General features: G+C 37.8%; 1 protein-coding gene across 1 annotated transcript in view; it reads left to right on the plus strand.

Annotated features, from left to right (window-relative positions):
* Positions 1 to 21,819, plus strand: part of LOC114096940 (phospholipid-transporting ATPase ABCA3-like) — a 136,170-nt gene that overhangs the window by 105,075 nt on the left and 9,276 nt on the right. The window contains exons 23-25 of the mRNA XM_027940651.2: positions 5,181 to 5,359; positions 19,993 to 20,118; positions 20,374 to 20,568. Coding sequence (XP_027796452.2) covers positions 5,181 to 5,359; positions 19,993 to 20,118; positions 20,374 to 20,568 — 500 coding nt within the window. The remainder of the gene's footprint in view (positions 1 to 5,180; positions 5,360 to 19,992; positions 20,119 to 20,373; positions 20,569 to 21,819) is intronic.

The raw sequence follows: 21,819 nt of genomic DNA on the forward strand, positions 1-21,819 counted from the left end.
ATATGTACATAATGCATCTTCTCTATGAGAAAAGACTTCCATGGTGAGGATCTAATTGTAATCTGTGTTGTATTTGCATTTTCTGTCATCCCTCTTCCCCTCTGTTATGGTTTGGATGTGGGGTGTCCCCCAAAAGCTCACATGTGAGACAATGCAAGAAAGTTCATAGAAGAAATGATTGGATTCTAAGAGCCTTAACTGAATCAGTGAATTAATCCCCTGATAGGGATTAACTGGTAACTGAAGTTGTAGGGTGTGGCTGGAGGAGGGAGGAATTGGGGTGTGGCTTTGGAGTATATGCTTGTATCTGGCAAGAGTCTGTCTCTCTGTCTGCTTTCTGATCATAATATGAGACTAAGTTTCAGACTAAGACCTCTGAAACTGAGCCCTCAAATAAACTTATCCTCCTCTATGGTCATTATGGTCAGGTTTTTTTAATCACAGCAGCGAAAAAGCCTGAGTAAAACACTCTCCACACTAGTTTTGAGGGAAAGGTGCAAAATTAATTAATTCAGTGAAAAGAAATGAATAAACATTCATGTCAACTTCAGAAATCCCCAGTAGGGACCCTGTGTCAGTTATTACATATTTCTGCAGTATTTTCATATCACTGGGGAAAAGAGAATGTGGGAAAGAGAAAATGTAAGACAGATTCTCCATATGGGGCAGCACAGAATTAAAACAGTTGTACTCCAAATGCAGATATTCCAATAAGCTTAAGTGGATGGGTCCTGGGGAAAAATTGAGAAGAGAGAGCTCCCATGTATAGTGTAGTAAAAGGATAAGACAGAATAAGGTTATAATCATGTGTGTTGTTTCCATGCAGAATCCAAGAAATAAATGAGAGCATAAAACAGATTAGATGTGTCACACACAAAAAAAGCTGTATAGTTCATAAAGTTGTAAGAAGGAATTGAGAAATTCAAAGTCAAAATTGAGAGTACTGAAAAGTAGACAAATCCACAATGATAATTTGGATATTTCAATATTCTTCTATGAAAAGACCTGATAGAACAGGAGTTTGAAAGTCAGAAGAGATATAGGAGATTTGATTAATTCTAGTAATCAATTAGACCAAATTGACATTTTCATCAACAGTACTCAAAAGCAGCAGAATTCATTTTTTTCATGTGTACATAGAATAGAATACTCACTAATATACAGCATTAAATAGCTGTCTTCAATGAATTTAAAAGCTCTGAAATGACTCTGTGTGTATACAATTATTTGAAAAATTTTCAGATACCTGTTATTAACTTAGTTCATAAAAGACATCTAGAAAAATCTCAAAAGAATTGGAAATTATATAACATACTATCTCTTTTGGATAGTAGTCATCCTTAATAGAGGAGGTGAAATTATTATGGTTTTGATTTGCATTTCCCTGATGATTATTGATGTTGGGCATTTTTCATATACTATTGTCCAATCAATGTTTTCCTTTGAGAAGTGCCTGTTTAGGTTTGCTGCCCATTCTTTATTGGTATTCACTTATTTCTGCTATTGAGTTTTTCAAGTTCCTTATATATTCTGGATACTCTTATCAGATGTATAATTTAATTTTTTCCACATTCTTCTGATTGTTTGTTCACTCTAGAAGCATTTTAATTTGATATTATCCCATTTGTCAACTTTTGCTTTTGCCCAGTTCAATGTCCTGAAAAATTCCCTTTATTTTTTTCCTACAAGTTTCATAGTTTTCAGGTCTTACACTTAAGTCTTTAATTCATTTTTAGTTAATTTTTTGTATATTATAAGAAATAAGGGTCTAGTTTTATTCTTCTGCATGTGAATATCCAATTTTCCCACCACCATTTGTGGAAGAAATTGTTCTATCTTCATTGTGTGTTCTTGAGTTTGTCAAAAATCAGCTGAAATTGTACAGGGTTATTTCTGAGTTCTTTATTATACACTGTTGGTCTATGTGTCTTTTTATGCCAATACCATGAATAGTTTTCTTTTTGTTTTGTTTTGTTGATTATACCGGTGCAGTACATTTTGGAATCTGATAGCCCTGATGCTGTCAGCTTTGTTCTTTTGCACAGTATTGCTTTGGCTATTCAGGGTCTGTTGTGGCTCCATACTAACTGCAAGATTTTTTTTTCTAATTAAGTGAAAAATGGCATTAGTATTGTGATGGGGAAGTATTGAATCTGTAGATCACTTTCAGTAATATGGACAATTCAACAAGATAAATTCTTCCAATCCATGAATATGGGATATCTTTTCATGAATTCTCTTCCGTTTCTTTCATGAGTTTTTATCATATAAGTCTTTCTTTCACCTCTTCTGTTGAATTTATTTCTAGTTATTTTATTTTTCATAGCATTGTTCTCTTGATTTCTTTTTCTAATATCTATTAGCATATAAAATGCTACTGATTTTTGTTTGTTGATTTTGTATCCTGCAACTTAATTGAATTTGTTAATTCCAGTTTTTTAGTGAATTCTTCACAATTTTCTATATAAAAGCTGATGTCTGCAAACAATGATAGTTTGATTTCCTCCTTTATAATTTGCATGCCCTTTACTTTTTTCTCTTGCCTAATTGCTTTGAATAATTCTTCCTGTACTTTGTGGAATAAAACTGGTGAAAGTGGGAATCATTGTCAGAAGAAAATATGTCAATTTTTCCCAATTCAGAATGATGTTAACTGTGGGTTTGTCATATATGGCCTCTATTTGTTGAGGCATTTCGCTTATATATTTAAATTGTTTCTATCATGAATGGGCATATATCACAATTAGTGGTATATGCATGTTAAACCATCTATATTTCCCATGATGAATCAATCCCACTTGGTCATAATGAATGACCTTTTTAATGTGCTATTGAATTTGGCTTACTAGGGTTTTTTATTTTTTTAGCACTGATTGAACCCAGTATAAATATAAATATACTTTTTATTATGAAACAGGGTCTCGCTGAGTTGCTTAGGGCCTTGCTAAGTTGCTGAGGCTGGCTTTGAACTTGCAATCCTCCTGTGTTAGCCTCTAGAGCTGCTGGAATTACTGGTGTACACCACCATGCCTGGCTTTTGCTAGTATTTTATTGAGGATTTTTGCATCATTTTTAGCTATTGTTTTGTCCTCATTTGGTCTTGCTATCAAGATAATGCTAGCATTATGGAATGACTTGAGAAAAATCCCTTCCTCTTTGTTTTTAAAAAAGTTTGAGAGGGATTTGTATAAGTTCTTCCTTATTGTTCAGTGAAATTGTTCTGTGAATCAATTAGATTTTGGCTTTTACTTTGATAGAAAAGATTCAGTATCACTGTTTGTTATTTATCTGTTCAGGTTTTTCTAATTCTTCACAGTTCAACTTTGGTAGCTTGTATGTATCCAGAAATTAATCCATTTCTTCTGAATTTTCCTTGTCAGGTATTTTGATTATACTGATACAAAGCTGACGGACATATGTGATGAATACATCTTTGGGTTTTATTTAGCTGGAGATCTCTATGCTTCTAATATCTAGATGTTGGCTTCCTTAATCAGTTTGGGAAATTTTCATCCAATATTTCTTTATTGTTTTTTTTCTCCTCTAGTTTGATAATTTCAAATGTTCTGTTTTCAAGCTCACTGATTATTTTTCAGCTTAATTGAGCTTCAAAGTTTTCTGTTGCATTTTAAAATGCAGACATTGTAGTCTTCATCTTTAAGATTTCTGTTTTTTTAGTAGTTTCTATCACTTTGTCAAACTCCTCATTTTGTTCATTATTGTTTTCAGTTTCCTTTAATATTTTATCTGTATATTCTTGGAGTTTACTAACTTTAAAAAAAATTTTAGTTGTAGATGGACATAATACCTTTATTTTATTTATTTATATCTGATGCTGAGGATGAAACCCAGTGCCTCATATGTGCTAAACAAGGGCTTTACCACTGAGCTACAACCCCCACCCACTCACTGAACTTTCTAAAGGTGATTATTCTGAATTATTTTACTGACATTTCATAAACCTCCCTTTCTCTAGGGTCCATTGTTTGTTAGAGCTTTGTTTGGAGACTCTGTTTTAGAGGTGTTATAATTCCCTAAATCCTATGTCCTTACTTTAAGGTTTACTCAATGGTAGAGGCCAGCACCTTTTCTGGCTTTTGCAGGTATTCTTTGAAAATGATAGTCCTTCATTATTTATAGCAGCATATGATTCTGGCTGAGTCAGCCATTAATGTCCCTTAGCTGGTAGAGCTTGCTTTTATGTTCTCTTTGCTGCTGCCTTTGCTCTGAATTCAGGTTTGGCAGCTGGCTCTGTTCTGCTATCTAGCAAGACTACTGGTTGTAGTATGTAACAAGACTGGGGTTCTAAGTGAACAGTGCAATTGCCAGTGATGTGGGTAGGCCAGAGTGTGTGTTTTCTGGTACTGTGGTAGTCTTGTTCTTTCTGAGTAGGATCTGAAGTGTGGCGCTTTAAGCCATGGGATGCGCTATTTAAATTCCCAGGTTTGGTTTTATCCCACTCTGGGCAAAGTTTAGAGGTGTTCTTCTGGGAAGACATTTTAACCTTCAAATGCGGCCTATTAGCTTTTGGAATTTGCCATGGGGGCCTTTTTCCCTCCATGGGAGACCCCAGGTTATAGGGTGATGCTACATCTCAAAAATGGCTGTCTAGGAATCATGGACAAGATTGGCTATGCCAGTGGGCTATGTTGTTTTTTAGTGAAGTACCACTTCTGGCAGGCACACTGTACTTTCACTAAAATGGCTTGCTGAGCTCCGTAAGCTCTGCTTACTTGCTTTGTTTCTATCTGGCCCAGTATGGTTTAGACCATTCAGTTTTTCTACTAGAATCTCAATTGAGAGTTGAGAACCAAAATGGATTTACCCTGCTTCCCATGTACTCTTTTCCCTCTGTAGAAACTGTGGGACATCAGAATTCCTCTCTGTGTGATGGTGTGCCACCCGGCTAGAAAAGCAGGGAGGGATGTGGTCTAAGGAAGACCCTTTCTCTTACCCTATCAATGAGGATTTTTATTAATCCCAGGGAGCACACTCAGTCTTATTCTTACATTTTGAGTGTTTTACCAAGGTGTTGTTTTCCATTGATAATTGCTAGGGTGCATCCATGGGGGCGGGGAGTGAAGGTTAGAATCTTCTTCTCAACCTTCTTAGTGGCCTCTCATTATGTTAACTTTTATTAAGTGATCCTATATATTTTTTGTTGTTGTTCTTGTCACCAGAAATTGGAATTTCTGTATATAGTATGGAGGAAAATGGAATTGGAAAGTATGTAATTGCAATGGCTGTCACAGGATTTCTTTACATCCTCTTGATTTTCCTTCTGGACACCGTCTCATGGAATGTGAGAGCCTTAGTGTATCGCTCTGTTTTATTTGGCATCTTCAAGAAAATTAATAAGGTGAGTACTTGAGCGTGGACCTTAGAGACAAAAAGTGTATCTCTACACATGCTTAGCTCTATTACTGGATATAGGAAAATAAGTCAATCCATATTGACTGGGCTATATATGAATCAGAGATCTTAATAATCATAATTTGAACTTATGGTTTCTAAACATTGTGACCTCCATCAATTAGAACATTGTTTTTAATGGATCACTTATAACATAAAGCTCTCCCTTGAATACCTCCTATGACAGAGACTCACTTCCTGCCAGTGCTTTTCCTTCATCCGAATTGGCTCTGGATATTTATTTTAAAAACTCTTAGGTTCTCGTAGAACACATATTTAATGTCAAGACTCTAAAGCAGTTGTTGACATACTTCAGCATTTATTATAATCACCTGTAGAGCTTATGAAACCTATAAATTGCTAGTCTCTGTCCTCTGATATAGTACCTCTAGAGTATGTCCTGAAAATTTCCATGTGTAACACATCCCCAGGTGATTCTTCTGCTACTGCTCCACATTTGGAGAACCAAAATCTTCAGAGGAAAGAAAAGTATGAGGCAGGGTGGCCGGGGCGGGGGTGGGGGGGAGCCTCTTTGTTACCAAAATACATGAAACTGCGTAACTGTTCCATAAGACCTCAGTCTCAGTTCTTGCCACTTCAATGTGGCTTTTCTTCATATTGCCCAGCACAGGCCTGACTCTGAAGGTACTCAAGAAAATGTGTGTGAAGAAGAAATAAATAGTGGAATTAGGTGAAGCATGAAAAACAGATTATCCAGTATATGCCTCTAGAGGCCCAGCACTGGTGACACCAGTGGACTCAGCATCTGGCATCTAAAGCCTATGATAATATTCTGTTCAGCTGAGGTATTAACCTACAAGATGAAGTAGGGCGTTTTCCAGTGGGTAAGCAGAAGCTAGGGACATGGGAGTCAGGACAAGTGAGCAAGCAAATAACTGGTTATCAGTAGTAACATTGCTCATAGGAAGCAAAGTCTGATGCCCCACTCTGAGGTTGTCGTACATTCCAAAGATGTTCCTCAGGTACCCATTATGTGCCTGGTATCACATTAGAAATTGTACAGCATTCAGACTCCTTAAAGGGGTCCAGGAAGAGAAGCAATAGATCCTAGGACTTGAAGGAGATATGAAAGGAGACCTCCACAGACGTGTAAAGACCCCAGCCTTAGGATGGGAACTAAGCTAGAGATCAAATACCAACCAGGGAAATACGAGTTCTGATAAAAGGAAGGAAGTATAAGATGTTGAAATTGTATCTAGGAGGCACCAACAACAAGCTACAGGCTTTGGGTAATACTTGAGGAAAGTGAATTCAAGGCAGAGGGGTCAGTTTATGTGTAGACAAAGAGGTAGAGAATATTCAAAGAGCTACAAAGAAGTTACTGAGTCTGGAACCAAGTTCAGGTATTGTCAGGTAGTATAAGATGCATGCAGAAAATGACAGGAGCCAAGTGTCAGGGAAAGCCTCATAAGTGCTAGGCTGAGGATCTTCTACTCCATTCTGAAACAATGAAGAATAGTTGAGGAATTTATTAACATAAATGTTTTAAAATATTTTTTAGTTGTCAATTTTATTTTATTTATTGATACATGGTGCTGAGAACCGAACCCAGTGCCTCATGCATGCTAGGTAAGCGCTCTGCCACTGAGCCACAACCCCAGCCCTTGACATAAATTTGTTTATAATTTCTTTTTATTTTGTATTTAGTGTTTGTAAGGCAATTGTGTTTTCCCCAAACTCAACCCCCATTTTATTCCCTTTTTATTTTATAAACTTTGTATTTCTTCTTTAAATTTTTTTATTTATATGTGACAGTGGAATGCATTTCAATTCTCATTACACATATAGAGCACAATTTTTTATATCTCTGGTTGTATACAAAGTATATTCACACCAATTCATGTCTTCATACATATACTTTGGATAATAATGTCCATCATATTCCACCATCGTTTCTAGCCCCATGCCCCCTCCTTTTCCCTCCCACCCCTCTGCCCTATCTAGAGTTCATCTATTCCTCTCATGCTCCACCCTTTCTCTTCCCCACTGTGAATCACCCTCCTTATATCAGAGAAAACATTTGGCATTTGTTTTTTGAGGACTGGCTGACTTCTCTTAGCATTATCTTCTCTAACTCCATCCATTTACCCACAAATGCCATGGCTTTTATTCTCTTTAATTGCTAAGTAATATTCTATTGTGTATATATGCCACATTTTTTGATTAGCCTTACTAAACTGTTTACCAATTTTATTAATCTCTCCTGAACACCCACTTCGTAAATTTTTACTTCTTTGTTGCATATTTTTTTCCATTTCACTGGTATTTTTTCCTGTTCTATTTTCTTATGAGGCCAAAAAATCCTTTTTTTGTTCTTTTTAGTTATACATGACAGTAAAATGTATTTTGACATATTTTACATACATGGAGCACAACTTACCATTCTTCTGGTTGTACATGAGATAGAATTACATTGGTCATGTATTCATATATGAACATAGGAAAGTAATGTATAATTCATTCTACTATCTTTCCTATTCCCGTTCCCCCTTCATTCCCATTTGTATAGTTCAAAGTACTTCTGTTCTTCCCTAACCTCTGCCCCCTTATTGTGAGTTAGTATCCACATATCAGAGAGAATATTCAGCCTTTGGTTTTGGGGGATTGGCTTATTTCACATAGCATGATATTCTCCAGTTCCATCCACTTACTGGCCAATGCCATAATTTCATTTCTCTTTATGGCTGGGTAATATTCACTTGTTTAAATATACCACATTTTCTTTATCCATTCATTTGTTAATGGGCATCTAGGCTGGTTCCATAGTTTTGCTATTGTAAATTGAGCTGCTATAAACATTGATACAGCTATGTCACTATAGTACTGCTAATTTTTAGTCCTTTGGGTATACACCAATGAGTGGATAACTGGGTCAAATAGTGGTTCCATTTAAAGTTTTCTAAGGAATCTCCATACTGCTTTCCAGAGTGGTTTTACCAATTAGATGCAAAAATTCTTAACAAATATATTAGTGGTTTGAATTCATGATCTGGCAAAGTATACTCCAAAAATGTAAGAATAGTGGAACATTATAAAATCAATCACCACATTATCATAAAATATGGACAATGAGAAAAAAATAAAATTTTGAAAAATTTAGTAAAATTATTTTAGGGGACTGGGTGTGTACCGGGGATTGAACTCAGGGGCACTTGACCACTGAGCCACATCCCCATCCCTGTTTTGTATTTTATTTAGAGACAGGGTCTCACTGAGTTGCTTAGCACCTCACTTATTGATGAGGCTGACTTTGAACTCATGATCCTCCTGCTTCAGCCTCTCAAGCTGCTGGGATTACAGGCATGCACCACCATGACTAGCTAGTAAAATGATTTTATAAAATCCAGTTAATTATAAATTTCAAGAGAAACTAAAAATAGAAGGGGATTTTCTCAGTCTGATAAAAGTATCTATAACAGCTATGAAAATATGCAGCAAATATTGTAATTCTTGAAAGTCTTCCTTCCAGGTCAGAATAATGTAAGCATTCCCAATTCTCTATAACAGTTTTCTGCAGGGTTTAGTCAGTGTAATAAGGCATGAAAAAGAAATGATATACATAAAAATTGAAAAGAGATCACGACTATAATAATTCAAACAAATATATAGATAAGTATTGGAACAAATATTGCGAAATAAAAAGCCAGAATCTTTAAAATAAATGAGTAATGAAGACAGACAAATATAATAGTGCATCAGTAAACAATATGAGTAATAAAAGAACCACACACTTTTCTTTAAGTGTTGCTATCTTCTTCAGCTAGGAATTTGTTAGGAATGCAAAGTTTTGGCCCTCATCCCAGAGCTAGTGAATTAGAAGCTTTTGTGGTATAAATCAACATTCCATGTTTTAACATGCCGTCTAAGTATTTCTGGTGCAACTTAATTCTGAGAATAACTAGAATAGAATATAAAGAAATAAATACACAAATATGTGGTCATCTGACATGACGAAGCTGACATATAATGCAATGGGGAAAGGATGTTTTCAAAAAAATGGTGTTCCTTCTGTTGACTATGTATGTGGAAAAGTAATAAACTCTAACTCCTTCCTTACAGTTGTAGATGGATGACTCTTTTTGTGAACTAAACATAATAGGCAAGACAGTAAAGCTTTAGAAAAAATGTAGAAAATAGCTTGACCACTGAGCCACACAAAGACACTGTTAAGTGAGTAAAAAGGCAAGTCACAGAGTGCAAAGAAAATTTTAATTACACATCAGTGAGAAGAAGGCAGACAATCCAATTTCAAAGACTTGGACACTGACTTCACACACAACCAAAAAAATTCCAAATGTCTGATAAACATATGTAAAGGTGTACAAAGCCACTGAGGGACATTATGGTATACCCATCAAAAATGCTAAGGGTTGAAGATGCAGAACAATTAGGAATGTAAGTTGATACCCCTTTGGAAAACTGCTTAGCATTGTCTTCTAAAGCATCCTTTATATGCCTATTAACATATGCAACATTATGACCCAGCATTCCCTTCTAGGTGGATACCCAATGGAAATAAATACTATTTGCCCACTAAAAGACATGTAGTTCTAGACATTCTAACAATGTTCATATACTATTATCCATAATAGAAAAGGAAGAAAATCACATGTTTATCAATATTATAATGGATTAAAAATGTCTATTTTTTTTACAATAGAGTACAATCATGAGAAGGAAGAGCCTGTAACTCGTGTAAACAGCATAGAATAATTCCACAAACATGATATTATACAAAAGAAACTAGACACAAACCTATATGCAATAAAATTTCACTTAAATAAAGTTCAAGTACAGGTAAAACTAACATGTAATAAGTATGTATGGTGTTATAAATCAGAATCATAGTTCCTTTGTGCCGCAGTCTGGCTGGGCACAATCAGGAGCCACTTGTCAAAAGAAACTAACTTTATTTTTAGAACCAAACACGCCAAACAAACAGCCTCTCAGGAAAAACCCCTCAGAGCCTCAACTGCCACCACCGGCTTTCCACAAGCCTGTCTCTCCCCCCACAAGCTTCTCTCCACCTCCCACAATCCTCCTGCTCTTGAGGCCGATTGGCTGGGTCACGTGGGCAGAGCCAAAAAGTCCCCCAATGAGCAGCTCCGTGGTCTGAAAGGGCAGGGAAACAGTCCAATGAGCATCACCGCAGAGGAGCCAATCAGCTAGATGTTGCTGGGGCCGAGGAGCCAATCAGCTAGATGTTGCTGGGGCCGCTGTGAGCCAATCATCAGCCGGCAGCTGGATTGCTGGCAGCTGGAAGTTTGCTGGGGCCCCTTCGGCTGTGGCTCTCAACATCTCCCCCTCTCTGTTTAAACAACAAGCATGTGGCTTAGGGACCGTGCCTGTTAGGCAGTCCAATTCAACATATGGTCCTTACCCGTCATCGGATGAACTGACCTCTAGGCGTCAGCCTCCTGTCTTAGGTTGGTACCACTGCAATTGGATCATACCCGTCACTGACTACCGGTCCAGCATACAGCTATAGTTGTGGATAGGCCTTTGCACCAGTGGGGGGGGTGAGGTTCTTTGCCTCACCTCTGTTGGCCCCCAAATTTTAGACCATCACTAGTAGAGGAGGATGCAAAATGCCATGACATTAAGCCAATTGAGGGCTCCTTTGAAAAATTGTACTACCGGTGACATCATCAGCAAACATACCCCAACACTACCACAAGTCGCTGCACCAACAGATAGTTCAAAATGCATACAGGTGAGCTCACAATGTGTCCAGGCAAGTTCTGCAAGCAGTTCAGTGATGGCTATTGTAGAAGGTGTAGATTGGTTTTATCTTTGACTTCACCAGCACTGGGATGAAGATAGGAATTCTGGCAATAATGGCTAAAGAAAAAATTATGTAACATTACAGAAGGCACTAAAAGAAAACAATTTTCTTAACAGTTTACATTGTCTTCACCGGCACTGGGATGAAGATAGGAATTCTGGCAATAATGGCTAAAGAAAAAATTATGTAACATTACAGAAGGCACTAAAAGAAAACAATTTTCTTAACAATTTACATTATCTTTAAGAGAATTATTAAATATAATGAAAAGGAAAGGTGAAAGTAAACAAACAGATCTGTTAACCTTCTTTTTTGTTTACATATTAAAACAATCCTCAACAGTTGTTTACCCAATTTAAATTAAACCATATAAATCACGTGAAACAAAAAAAAATATTTGGATCCATTTTATCATGAGCGCTCATCATATATGATATATGGACATTCAAACATATAACACAAAACACAAGTGTGCACACATAACATAATACATACAACACATAACATTATAGTAAAGGCCTTATAACTTTTTACAGGTGAAATCTCCATTGCAATGTTTAAAAACTCTATAGTCAAAAAATAGAACTGATCAGCAAAACATTAACCTAGGTCTGTATGAGCTCAAAAAACAAAATAGAACTTCATGATATGGCAAAGGGCAATAATAAAATAGATATTGAAAAAAGCATCCTGGTTCTGTTGCAGATGTAAGAATAGCCAAACTGGAGTTTTGGATATCAGTTGTTATGGATTTGAGCCAAATCATCTTCTTTTTGGTCTGTAGAAATCGCTTTAGTTAATCTTTCTGGAATCCAAATCGGCTGCTGTTCTCCCTGTGGAAACACATAAACAGACCCCCGACTCCAGACAATCACTGGGTCAGGACCTTGGTTAATCTCTCTGGAATCCAAATCGGCTGCTGTTCTCCCTGTGGAAACACACAAACAGACCCCCGACTCCAGACAATTACTGGGTCAGGACCTTTCCATTGTCCTGTTAGAATATCCTTCCAAAGTACCTTGGGCTTATGTACATTTTTTGGACACATATGCCTTTCCGCAGCACTAAGTCCTGATGAATCCAAATTTAAAAAGTTTAGAGTAAAAAGGGTTATTTTAAGTTTATCTTTGGGGAATATATACCCCTTCCCAATTCCTTCTTTTTGCTTTAATAAGCACATTTTAATAGTTTGATGAGCTCTTTCAACTATGCCTTGTCCCTGTGGATTGTATGGGATTCCTGTTATATGAGTAATGTCAAATGTTGAGCAAAATTGTTTAAAAGAGGTAGAAGTATAACCAGGGGCATTATCTGTTTTTAACTGTTTTGGAACACCCACAGTGGCAAAATTTTGTAAGCAATGAGCTATAACATCTTTAGTTTTTTCTCCGGCATGAAGGGAGCCCATCAAAAATCCAGAAGAAGTATCAACTGTAACATGCAAATATTTTAATTTTCCAAATTCTGGCAAGTGTGTGACGTCCATCTGCCAAATATGGTTAGGTATCAATCCTCTAGGATTGACTCCAAGATTAACTTGTGGTAAAAAGGTCACACAATTTTGACATTGTTTTATTATTTGTCTAGCTTGTTCCTTAGTTATTTTAAAACGCTTTTGTAAAGTATTAGCATTGACATGGAACTTTTTATGAAAATTTATAGCTTCTTCTAGTGTAGAGAAAATATGTATGTCATGTGTAGTTTTATCTGCTAAATCATTGCCCAAACTAAGGGCTCCAGGCAATCCTGTATGTGCCCTGATATGTCCTATAAAGAATGGATCTTTTCTGTCCCAGATTAGACTTTGTATAGTGGAAAGCAAAGAGAAAACAGTAGAAGAAGGGGAAATCCTACCAGCATCTTCAAGAGATACTATAGCATTAACTACATACTGACTATCAGAAAATAAATTAAATACAGAATCTTTAAACATCACAAAAGCTTGTAAAACTGCATTAAGCTCTACCTTTTGAGCTGATTGTTTGGGTACTAAAAATGTAAAAGTTTGATCAGGGGTAACTACTGCTGCTGTACCATTATTTGACCCATCAGTGAATATATTTGGAGCATTCATGATAGGTGTTTTTCTTGTCATTTTTGGAAAAATTACAGGATGCAATGCCCAAAAAGACAATAAAGGATTAGATGGTAAGTGGTTATCAAATGAAACATTAGATTTGCACATGATTATTGCCCAAGTATTTAACTCATTAGCTAACTCATCAATTTGATTCATAGTATATGGAGTAATAATTTTATTGGGAGAAATTCCAAACACTCCCTTTGCTGCTTTTATTCCTTTGAGTATTAATTGTCCTACAGCCTCAGGATACCTAGTAAGAATAGTGTTAGGAGAATAAGATAAATGTATCCATAATAATGGACCTTCTTGCCAAAATACTCCTGTAGGAATATTTTTTGTTGGTAGTACAATAAATAATAAAGGCAAACTTATATCAATTCTATCCAAATGCATATTTTCCATATATGTTTCAATGATTTTTAATGCCTTTCTTGCTTCAGGCGTTAACATTCGGGGTGAATTTGGATCTGATGGACCTTTTAGGATATCAAATAAAGGTCCCAACTCTCCTGTTGGTATACCTAAATAAGGCCTTATCCAATTTATGTCTCCTAATAACTTTTGAAAGTCATTAAGTGATTTGAGTTGATCTACTCGTATTTGAATTTTTGGTGGACGGACCATGGTTGAGGATAATAGAACTCCTAAATAATTAATTGGAAAATTTAATTGTACTTTATCTATTGCTATCTCTAGATTATAATTTTTTAATAAGTTTGTAAGTGTGGCATAACATTCTAGCAATGTGTTTTTATCTTTGTGTGCTAATAATATATCATCCATATAGTGAAATATTTGTAGTTCAGAATTTTGATTTCTAAGTGGCTGGATTGCTTTGTTAACATAAATTTGACACATAGTTGGGCTGTTAGCCATCCCTTGAGGGAGTACTTTCCATTCATATCTCTGATCAGGACCTTCATGATTCAGTGCAGGGATAGTAAATGCAAAACGTGGACTATCCTCAGGATGAATTGGAATTGAAAAAAAACAATCTTTAATATCTATAACTAAAACATACCCGGTTTTTGGCAAAGCAGACAACTGAGGAATCCCTGATTGAGCAGGTCCCATAATAACCATCTCATTATTAATGGCTCTTAAATCTTGCAATAATCTCCATTTACCAGATTTCTTTTTGATGACAAAAATGGGAGTATTATGGGGAGATACAGAAGGTTGTATATGTCCTTCTGCTAATTGTTGTTTGACCAGGTCATGGGCTGCTTGTATCTTTTCTTTAGTCAGGGGCCACTGAGGAACCCATACTGGTCTTTCTGATTTCCAAGTAATTTTGATTGTCTCAGTGGCCCTTTCTGAAAATCCAACCCATGTCTGTCTGTTTCTTGATCTATTTGTATTGGTGCTGCTATACCTTGTTCTTGTTTTTCTAATCTTTTTCCTTTCCTAAAACCTTGTCTAGTCATAATAGTGGGTGCATTTTGGTTGATGTTATTTGTTAATGTCAAACCTAATTGATCTAGGACATCTCGTCCCCATAAATTTACGGGAAGATGATCCAATACATATGGCTGTATAGTTCCTTCACATCCTTCAGGATCCTTCCAATCTAATACCATTGCACTTCTATGGGGATTAGTCGCCACTCCTAGGCCTCGAAGCGTTTGAGTGGCTTGTTGTAATGGCCAATGTTTTGGCCATTCTTGACGAGAGATGATGCTAAGGTCTGCACCTGTATCCAGTAGCCCATTAAATTCATGTCCTTGAATATTTAGTTTTAGCATGGGGCGAGAATCTAAATTTAAAGAAAGCATAGCCCAATCTACACCTGTGGAACCTAATCCCTTGGAACCTCTTTCTACAGTACGACTGGAAAATTTATCATGTAGGCTGGGTATTATTAGTAACTGTGCTATTCTATCTCCTGGTGAAATTACTGATATACCCTTTGGAGAACTGGCTATAATTTTTATTTCACCTTCATAATCGGGATCAATTACCCCAGGACTTATCATAAGTCCTTTTAGAGTAGAAGAGCTGCGTCCCAATAATAAGCCTACTGTTCCTTTGGGAAGAGGTCCTTTCACCCCTGTGGGAATGATTTGAACTCCCATCTCTGGAGTTAGTACTGCTCTGGCGGAGGCGCAGATGTCCAACCCTGCGCTCCCTCTGGTTTGTCTGATGAGGGATCTGATGGACAATGTGTCCTGGGCACTACCCTGATGGGGTTGCTGGGTTCCTCCAGTGCTCCGTATATTTGTGGTTTTGGGCCCCGGAGCATTGGGCCCCCTTGTCCATTTTTTGGCAATGGAGCCTGATGCCTTTCTCCACGATATCGTGGATAAACACCTGGTCCTTGTTCATTTTTTGATAATGGAGTACCCTCTATGGTGGTTTGAGAACGGCATTCATTAGCCCAATGTCTCCCTCTACGGCATCGTGGGCAAATACCTGGTATTCTACTCCTTGGATACCTAGTTTTGTTAAACCCTCCTCCAATGGGGCAATTCCTTTTAAAATGTCCTGTTTGTTCACAATTGTAGCATGTTCTTGGCCTGGCATCTAAAGCCTGTTTTACTGCAGCTGCCACAATTTGCCCTTGTTCATTAATGTCTCTGGCATCTAAAGCCTGTTTTACTGCAGCTGCCACGACTTGCTCTTGTTCATTAATGTCTCTACATAATTTAATATATGTGTTTAAATCTTCATGTTTCCATGGTCTAATGATATCTCTGCACCAACGATTCGCTTGCTCATAAGCCAGGTGTTTTAGTAATGGCATTGCTTGTTCTGTATTCCCAAAAACTCTGGTAGCTGTTTGAATAAGCCTATCTACAAATTCAGCATAAGGTTCATTAGCTCCTTGTATTACCTTAGATAATTGACCTTGTAAACCTCCATGTCCTTGTAAAGTCTTCCATGCCTTAATTGCATCTGCAGCAATTTGTGCGTATACGCCAGGATCATATGCCATTTGTTGCTGCTGATCCTCATAAGGTCCCTTTCCTAACAACATATCTAGATTTCTCTGAGGATAACCAGCTGCTGCATTTCGCCTAGCCGTCTCCTTGCAAAATTCCTCATTGGCAACCTTCCATAACAGGTATTGTCCTCCATTTAGCACAGCTTTACACATATTAGCCCAATCTGCTGGCGTCATGTTCAAGTTGTTAATGGATTCGACCAAGCTTACAGTGAAGGGTGCTTGAGGACCATAGGTTGTTACAGCCTCTTTTAGCTGCTTCACTGTTTTGAAATTTAAAACTTGGTAAAATCGCTGCCCTCCTGCCTCAAATACAGGGCATGTTAATATTTGAGATCTTGTCTCAGGATCCCAACTATCAACTGCGGGGGTTGGGGACCTCCCAGCATATGGAGGTGGCCTTGTTAGTTGGACACTTATGTCCTCTGGTGATAGAAAGGTGTTAGTAGCAGTCTCCTGTAGAGGTGGTGCTGTTGGTTGGACACTTACACCCTCTGGTGATAGAAAGGTGTTAGTAGCAATTTCCTGTTGTAACTTTCCCCCTGATGGCTTTTTCTGTTTTACACTTTCTTTCTCTGTCTGACTAACTTGAGAGGCCTTCTCTTTTACTTGAATCTTTTCCTCTGTCTGACTAACTTGAGAGACCTTCTTTTTTACTTGAATCTTTTCCTCTGTCTGACTAACTTGAGAGACCTTCTCTTTTACTTGAATCATTATGTCTTCTCCTTCCTCTACCATTGTCTGAACTGAAGGCTTTGGACTAAGCAAACAAGATACGAACGTCCACAATGGCAATGTGCCAACTGGCAGAGTCCCTGGGCTTTTCTTTTCTATTCTTTTTAAATCTTCACCATGATGGTTCCATTGTGATATATTTAACAACTCCTCCTTAAAAAGCCATGGGCTACATTTTTGTATTGTATCAACATATGCCCTGACTGTTCTTGATTTTACTGAGATGCCTCCTTCCTCTAACAATTTACTTAACACTCTTTCAGTTTGTTTTTTACTAATTTCTGATCCCGTATTTCTACTATAATACAACCCAACAAGATGACGCCAAACAAAACCGAGACAGAATGAGATAAAAAGGGAACAACAAAAAGTCATTATAGCCTTTCTATCCTCCTGACATGTGCATCCGTCCTTTCTCCCTATCTGTTCCTCAGACGTAAATAGTTTTTCCTCAGATGTGAGCGGTTTTTCTTCCGTCTCACTCATCTCCAGGGACAGGCAACTTAAAACAAAAGTGAAACAAAATAACAAAAGAAGAATCTTAAAATGGCTACCCATCCTCTCGCCCTGCCCTCAGGGGCGAGCAGTTTCACTTACCCTCAGTCGCTCCCCGTGCGAGCCACCAAATGCCGCAGTCTGGCTGGGCACAATCAGGAGCCACTTGTCAAAAGAAACTAACTTTATTTTTAGAACCAAACACGCCAAACAAACAGCCTCTCAGGAAAAACCCCTCAGAGCCTCAACTGCCACCACCGGCTTTCCACAAGCCTGTCTCTCCCCCCACAAGCTTCTCTCCACCTCCCACAATCCTCCTGCTCTTGAGGCCGATTGGCTGGGTCACGTGGGCAGAGCCAAAAAGTCCCCCAATGAGCAGCTCCGTGGTCTGAAAGGGCAGGGAAACAGTCCAATGAGCATCACCGCAGAGGAGCCAATCAGCTAGATGTTGCTGGGGCCGAGGAGCCAATCAGCTAGATGTTGCTGGGGCCGCTGTGAGCCAATCATCAGCCAGCAGCTGGATTGCTGGCAGCTGGAAGTTTGCTGGGGCCCCTTCGGCTGTGGCTCTCAACACCTTTGGGGGGTAATGTTCTTTTATTTATCTAGGATGGTTTCACTGGTATTATTGTAAGCTGCATACCTTGTGAAAATTCATTAAGATGTAGATTTATGACTTATGTACTTGGCTGTTATTTTTCAATAGCTTAGACTAAAATTGACATTCAAAGTTGTAAGCAAAAAGAACTGAAAGAGGAGCAGACCTCAATGGATCAGCAAGCTTTCTTTATTAAGCAGCAGTGGAATGGCACATTTTTAGGGGAGAAAATGGAAACTGGTTACAAGAGGGGGGATCTCTCTTTTATACACTTTGGTTAGAGTTAATCGTAGCAGAATATTTAGTGTAACTTAATCATCAGAGTCCTAGACATGCTGCTGGAAGTCAGGAAACTAGGTGTGTAGGTTCAAAGTCTAAATCAGGAAAAAAGTTGGAACCCATTGTTACTGGGATGAAAGTCCAGAGCCCAGAGCCCATTGTTTGCCTTCTCCACCCGGGACCCATCCTTTCTCTCTGGGGGTTGTTGTTCCATATCCTTCAAAAGTATTCAAGCTATTTTGCACTAAGATTGAGTAATATCTGTAGTTTAGATAATTAAACCAATGTTGATTTATTAGTTTTGATCAATGTACCAATGTTATATATATAAGTGTTAGGAAAATGGTAAAATGTATACTGGAACAGTGCTATAAAGATTCTATAATCACAATTCTTTTGAAATAAAAAGTTTAAAGTAAAACAAGACTGAAATAAAAAAAGAACTATGGCACAAGTTGAGAGTTGCCTTTCCGCAACTTGCCTTGCCCAACTCATCCTCTCTCTTCCCATTATAAGTCTTTTTTTTAATTGGTTGTTCAAAACGTTACAAAGCTCTTGACATATCTATTTCATAAATTTGATTCAAGTGGGTTATGAACTCCCATTTTTACCCCGTATACAGTCTTCTGATAAATTCCTATCTATTTTATTTTTTTTTCAATTTAACTCAGACATTTCCTGCATAAAGCTGTTCCTGGTTTCCCTTTTTCTCGAAGAAAATAGTTAATCTTTCCCCTATTTTAAGAATATATCTCACATACACACACACACACACACACACGCACGCACACACACACACACACCTTCTAGAATATATTTTATTATTAATAAGTGACATTTGGCCACAATTTCTGACATCTGTTGTGGTTTAACTTTTTTTTTTTTTTTTGTGGTCTCTACCTTGATGAGAACATGCTGCTTGCTCATGACTGGGAGCCTGGTTTTGAACTTTGGAAATAGGGAGTAAGTTTATATATGAGAGCTGCAGCAATGTGTAGGAAGTCTCTTGGAAATGGCTCAAACTTTCTGTATTTACATCATTGAAATTGCTAGCACAAAAGGACCAGGCCAGATGCAAACTTCACAGATTAGCAAAAGCCTTTATTCAGGAACAGAATCACACCTCTGATGGACCCACTTTCCTGGTGGAAAATGAGCCACTGGCCAAAGGGGGAGTCTGCACTTATATAGGTTACACTGAGAGGTGACTTAATGAGCATGTCAGTTTGGGCACTCAGGAATTTGGGATCTGTTTTATTGGGTGAGATGGGCGTGGTCTGGGGTTAGCTGTCAGTACCTGGGGTTTATCTTTATTGGGCCAGATGGAGGGTCTGGGGTCAGCAGTCAGTATCTGAAAAAGAATTTGTTTTGGGAAGGATCAATGCTTTGGCTTCTTTCCAGAGACTGTCATTCCAGACTTGAGAGATATCTCCTGCTGGGGCCTGTTTTGTCACTGGGAAAGAATGTATTGGGAAAGAAACGATGTATTTCCTTCTCCTTCATTCCCTCTCCCCAGGCCACACTATTTTGTGGTTTGTCATTTTCTATATTCAATAGAAATCATCCTCCTGTTTTTGCCTCCCTAAATTCAACTAGTCTAGGCCAGGTGCTTCAAAGATATCCACCACTGATTTTTGTCATAGGAAACAGTGTCCAAAGAATTTTCTGGGGAATCTGACGATGAAGATGTACAAAATGAGAGACAGAGAATCGTGGAGCAGCCTCTTGAATCACTGAATTCCACAGTGGTTATTAAAGAACTCACCAAGGTAACATCATTCAGTGGTCAGCAATGCTAGCTTCATCCATGTGGTTCTGTGGGATCTACAGGTCTACGGGTGTTCTCCTAGTAGATCCTCTGAAACTCTCTGAGGTCCATGGTGGCCCAAGGTATTGATTATATTTGACAAGTATACATATATACACCTACATGTATAATACATATCTATACACACAAATACATACATTCACATGTGTGTGTATATGTGTGTGTAAATTTGTATTGTGTTTTCTTTATTTTTAAGATATATTTTCAATGTCCACCCATTCTGGCTGTGAGAAACATCTCTGTTGCCATCCAAGAGGAGGAGTGTTTTGGATTGCTTGGATTAAATGGGGCTGGAAAAACTTCTACCTTCCAAATTTTGACTGGAGAACATATTGCTACTTCTGGAGATGTGTTCATTAAAGGTTTTAGCATCACCAAAAATATCCTAAAGGTAAGATTCAATTAGTGTCTGTGAGAAGCATGTCAACTTGGGAGTGCATGTAACAGACAAGTGGAGGGAGATCACAGATGGCAATCATTATAGGCGTTGATATTGATTCTGGGGACTCAGCCAGTGCATTTTGGAGAGAGAAATATATTCTTAGGGAAAGATATTCAGGTAGGAAAAATCACTTTACCCTGAGAATCTAAGTCAAGAATAGACAAGTTCTCTCAACACTTCTTCTAACATATTCTAGATAATGTGCTTGATCTATAAAAAATAAATTTGACTTGTAGTTTCTGGTCCAGTATTTAAGAAGTTTGCTGCTCTGATCTTAACAAGTAAAAATCTCAACAAACTGAAAAAAAACTTTTTAGATCATAAGAGAAATGAGATTATAGGGCCAAGCATTACCACCAAAACTGTAGATGCTGAGAAGTGAATACAGAGAATCACAACTTACCTGACCTAAAACTCACAGTGGCTGCACTACATTACATTTGCTCCATCAATGTTTGGGGATTCCAATTTTTCTAGTACTTGCTGATATTATCAATTATGTTCATATTTGATATTGATTTGGGTTTATTTTTGCTCTTCTTTTCCAGTAAAATCATGTAATGCTATAAATTTGTCTCTGCATTGCTTTACCTACATCCCACAAATTTTCATAGTTGTATTTTCATCATATTAAAAATATTACATAACTTATTCTTAAAACTCTCTTTTTGACCCATGGAAGTATATTGTTTAATTTTCAAGTTATTTTTTGTTTATCCCAAAAATGTATGTTTTTCAGAGTCTACAGTCTAGGTTGGTGATTGTTGTGGTTTGGGTATGAGGTATCCCCCAAAAGCTCCGGTTAATAATGTAGGAGTATTCACAGGCAAATTATTGGATTATGAAAACTCTAACCTATTTAATTCATCCTAGTTTGAGTGAACTGCTGGGTGGCAACCATAGACAGTTGGGGGTATGTTTGGAGGAGAATGGGTCACTGGGGGTGTGCCCTAGATGGGTTGTTCTGCCTAAGCCTCTTCCTCTTTTTTCTCATGGTGGTCCTCCTCTTCCTCTTTCTCTTCCTCTTCTCCTCCCCCCCTCACCATGAGTTGAGCAGCATTCCTCCCTGGGCCTTTCTCCCCATGATGTGTTGCTTCACCCAGTTCCAGAGCAATGTATTGGCTGTGTATGGACTGAGACCTCTGAAACCATGAGATCCAGATAAATTCTCCCACCTCTGAACTGCTCTAAACAGGTATT

Source organism: Marmota flaviventris, chromosome 19 (genome assembly GCF_047511675.1).
Source record: "Marmota flaviventris isolate mMarFla1 chromosome 19, mMarFla1.hap1, whole genome shotgun sequence".
Taxonomy (NCBI): Eukaryota; Metazoa; Chordata; class Mammalia; order Rodentia; family Sciuridae; genus Marmota; species Marmota flaviventris.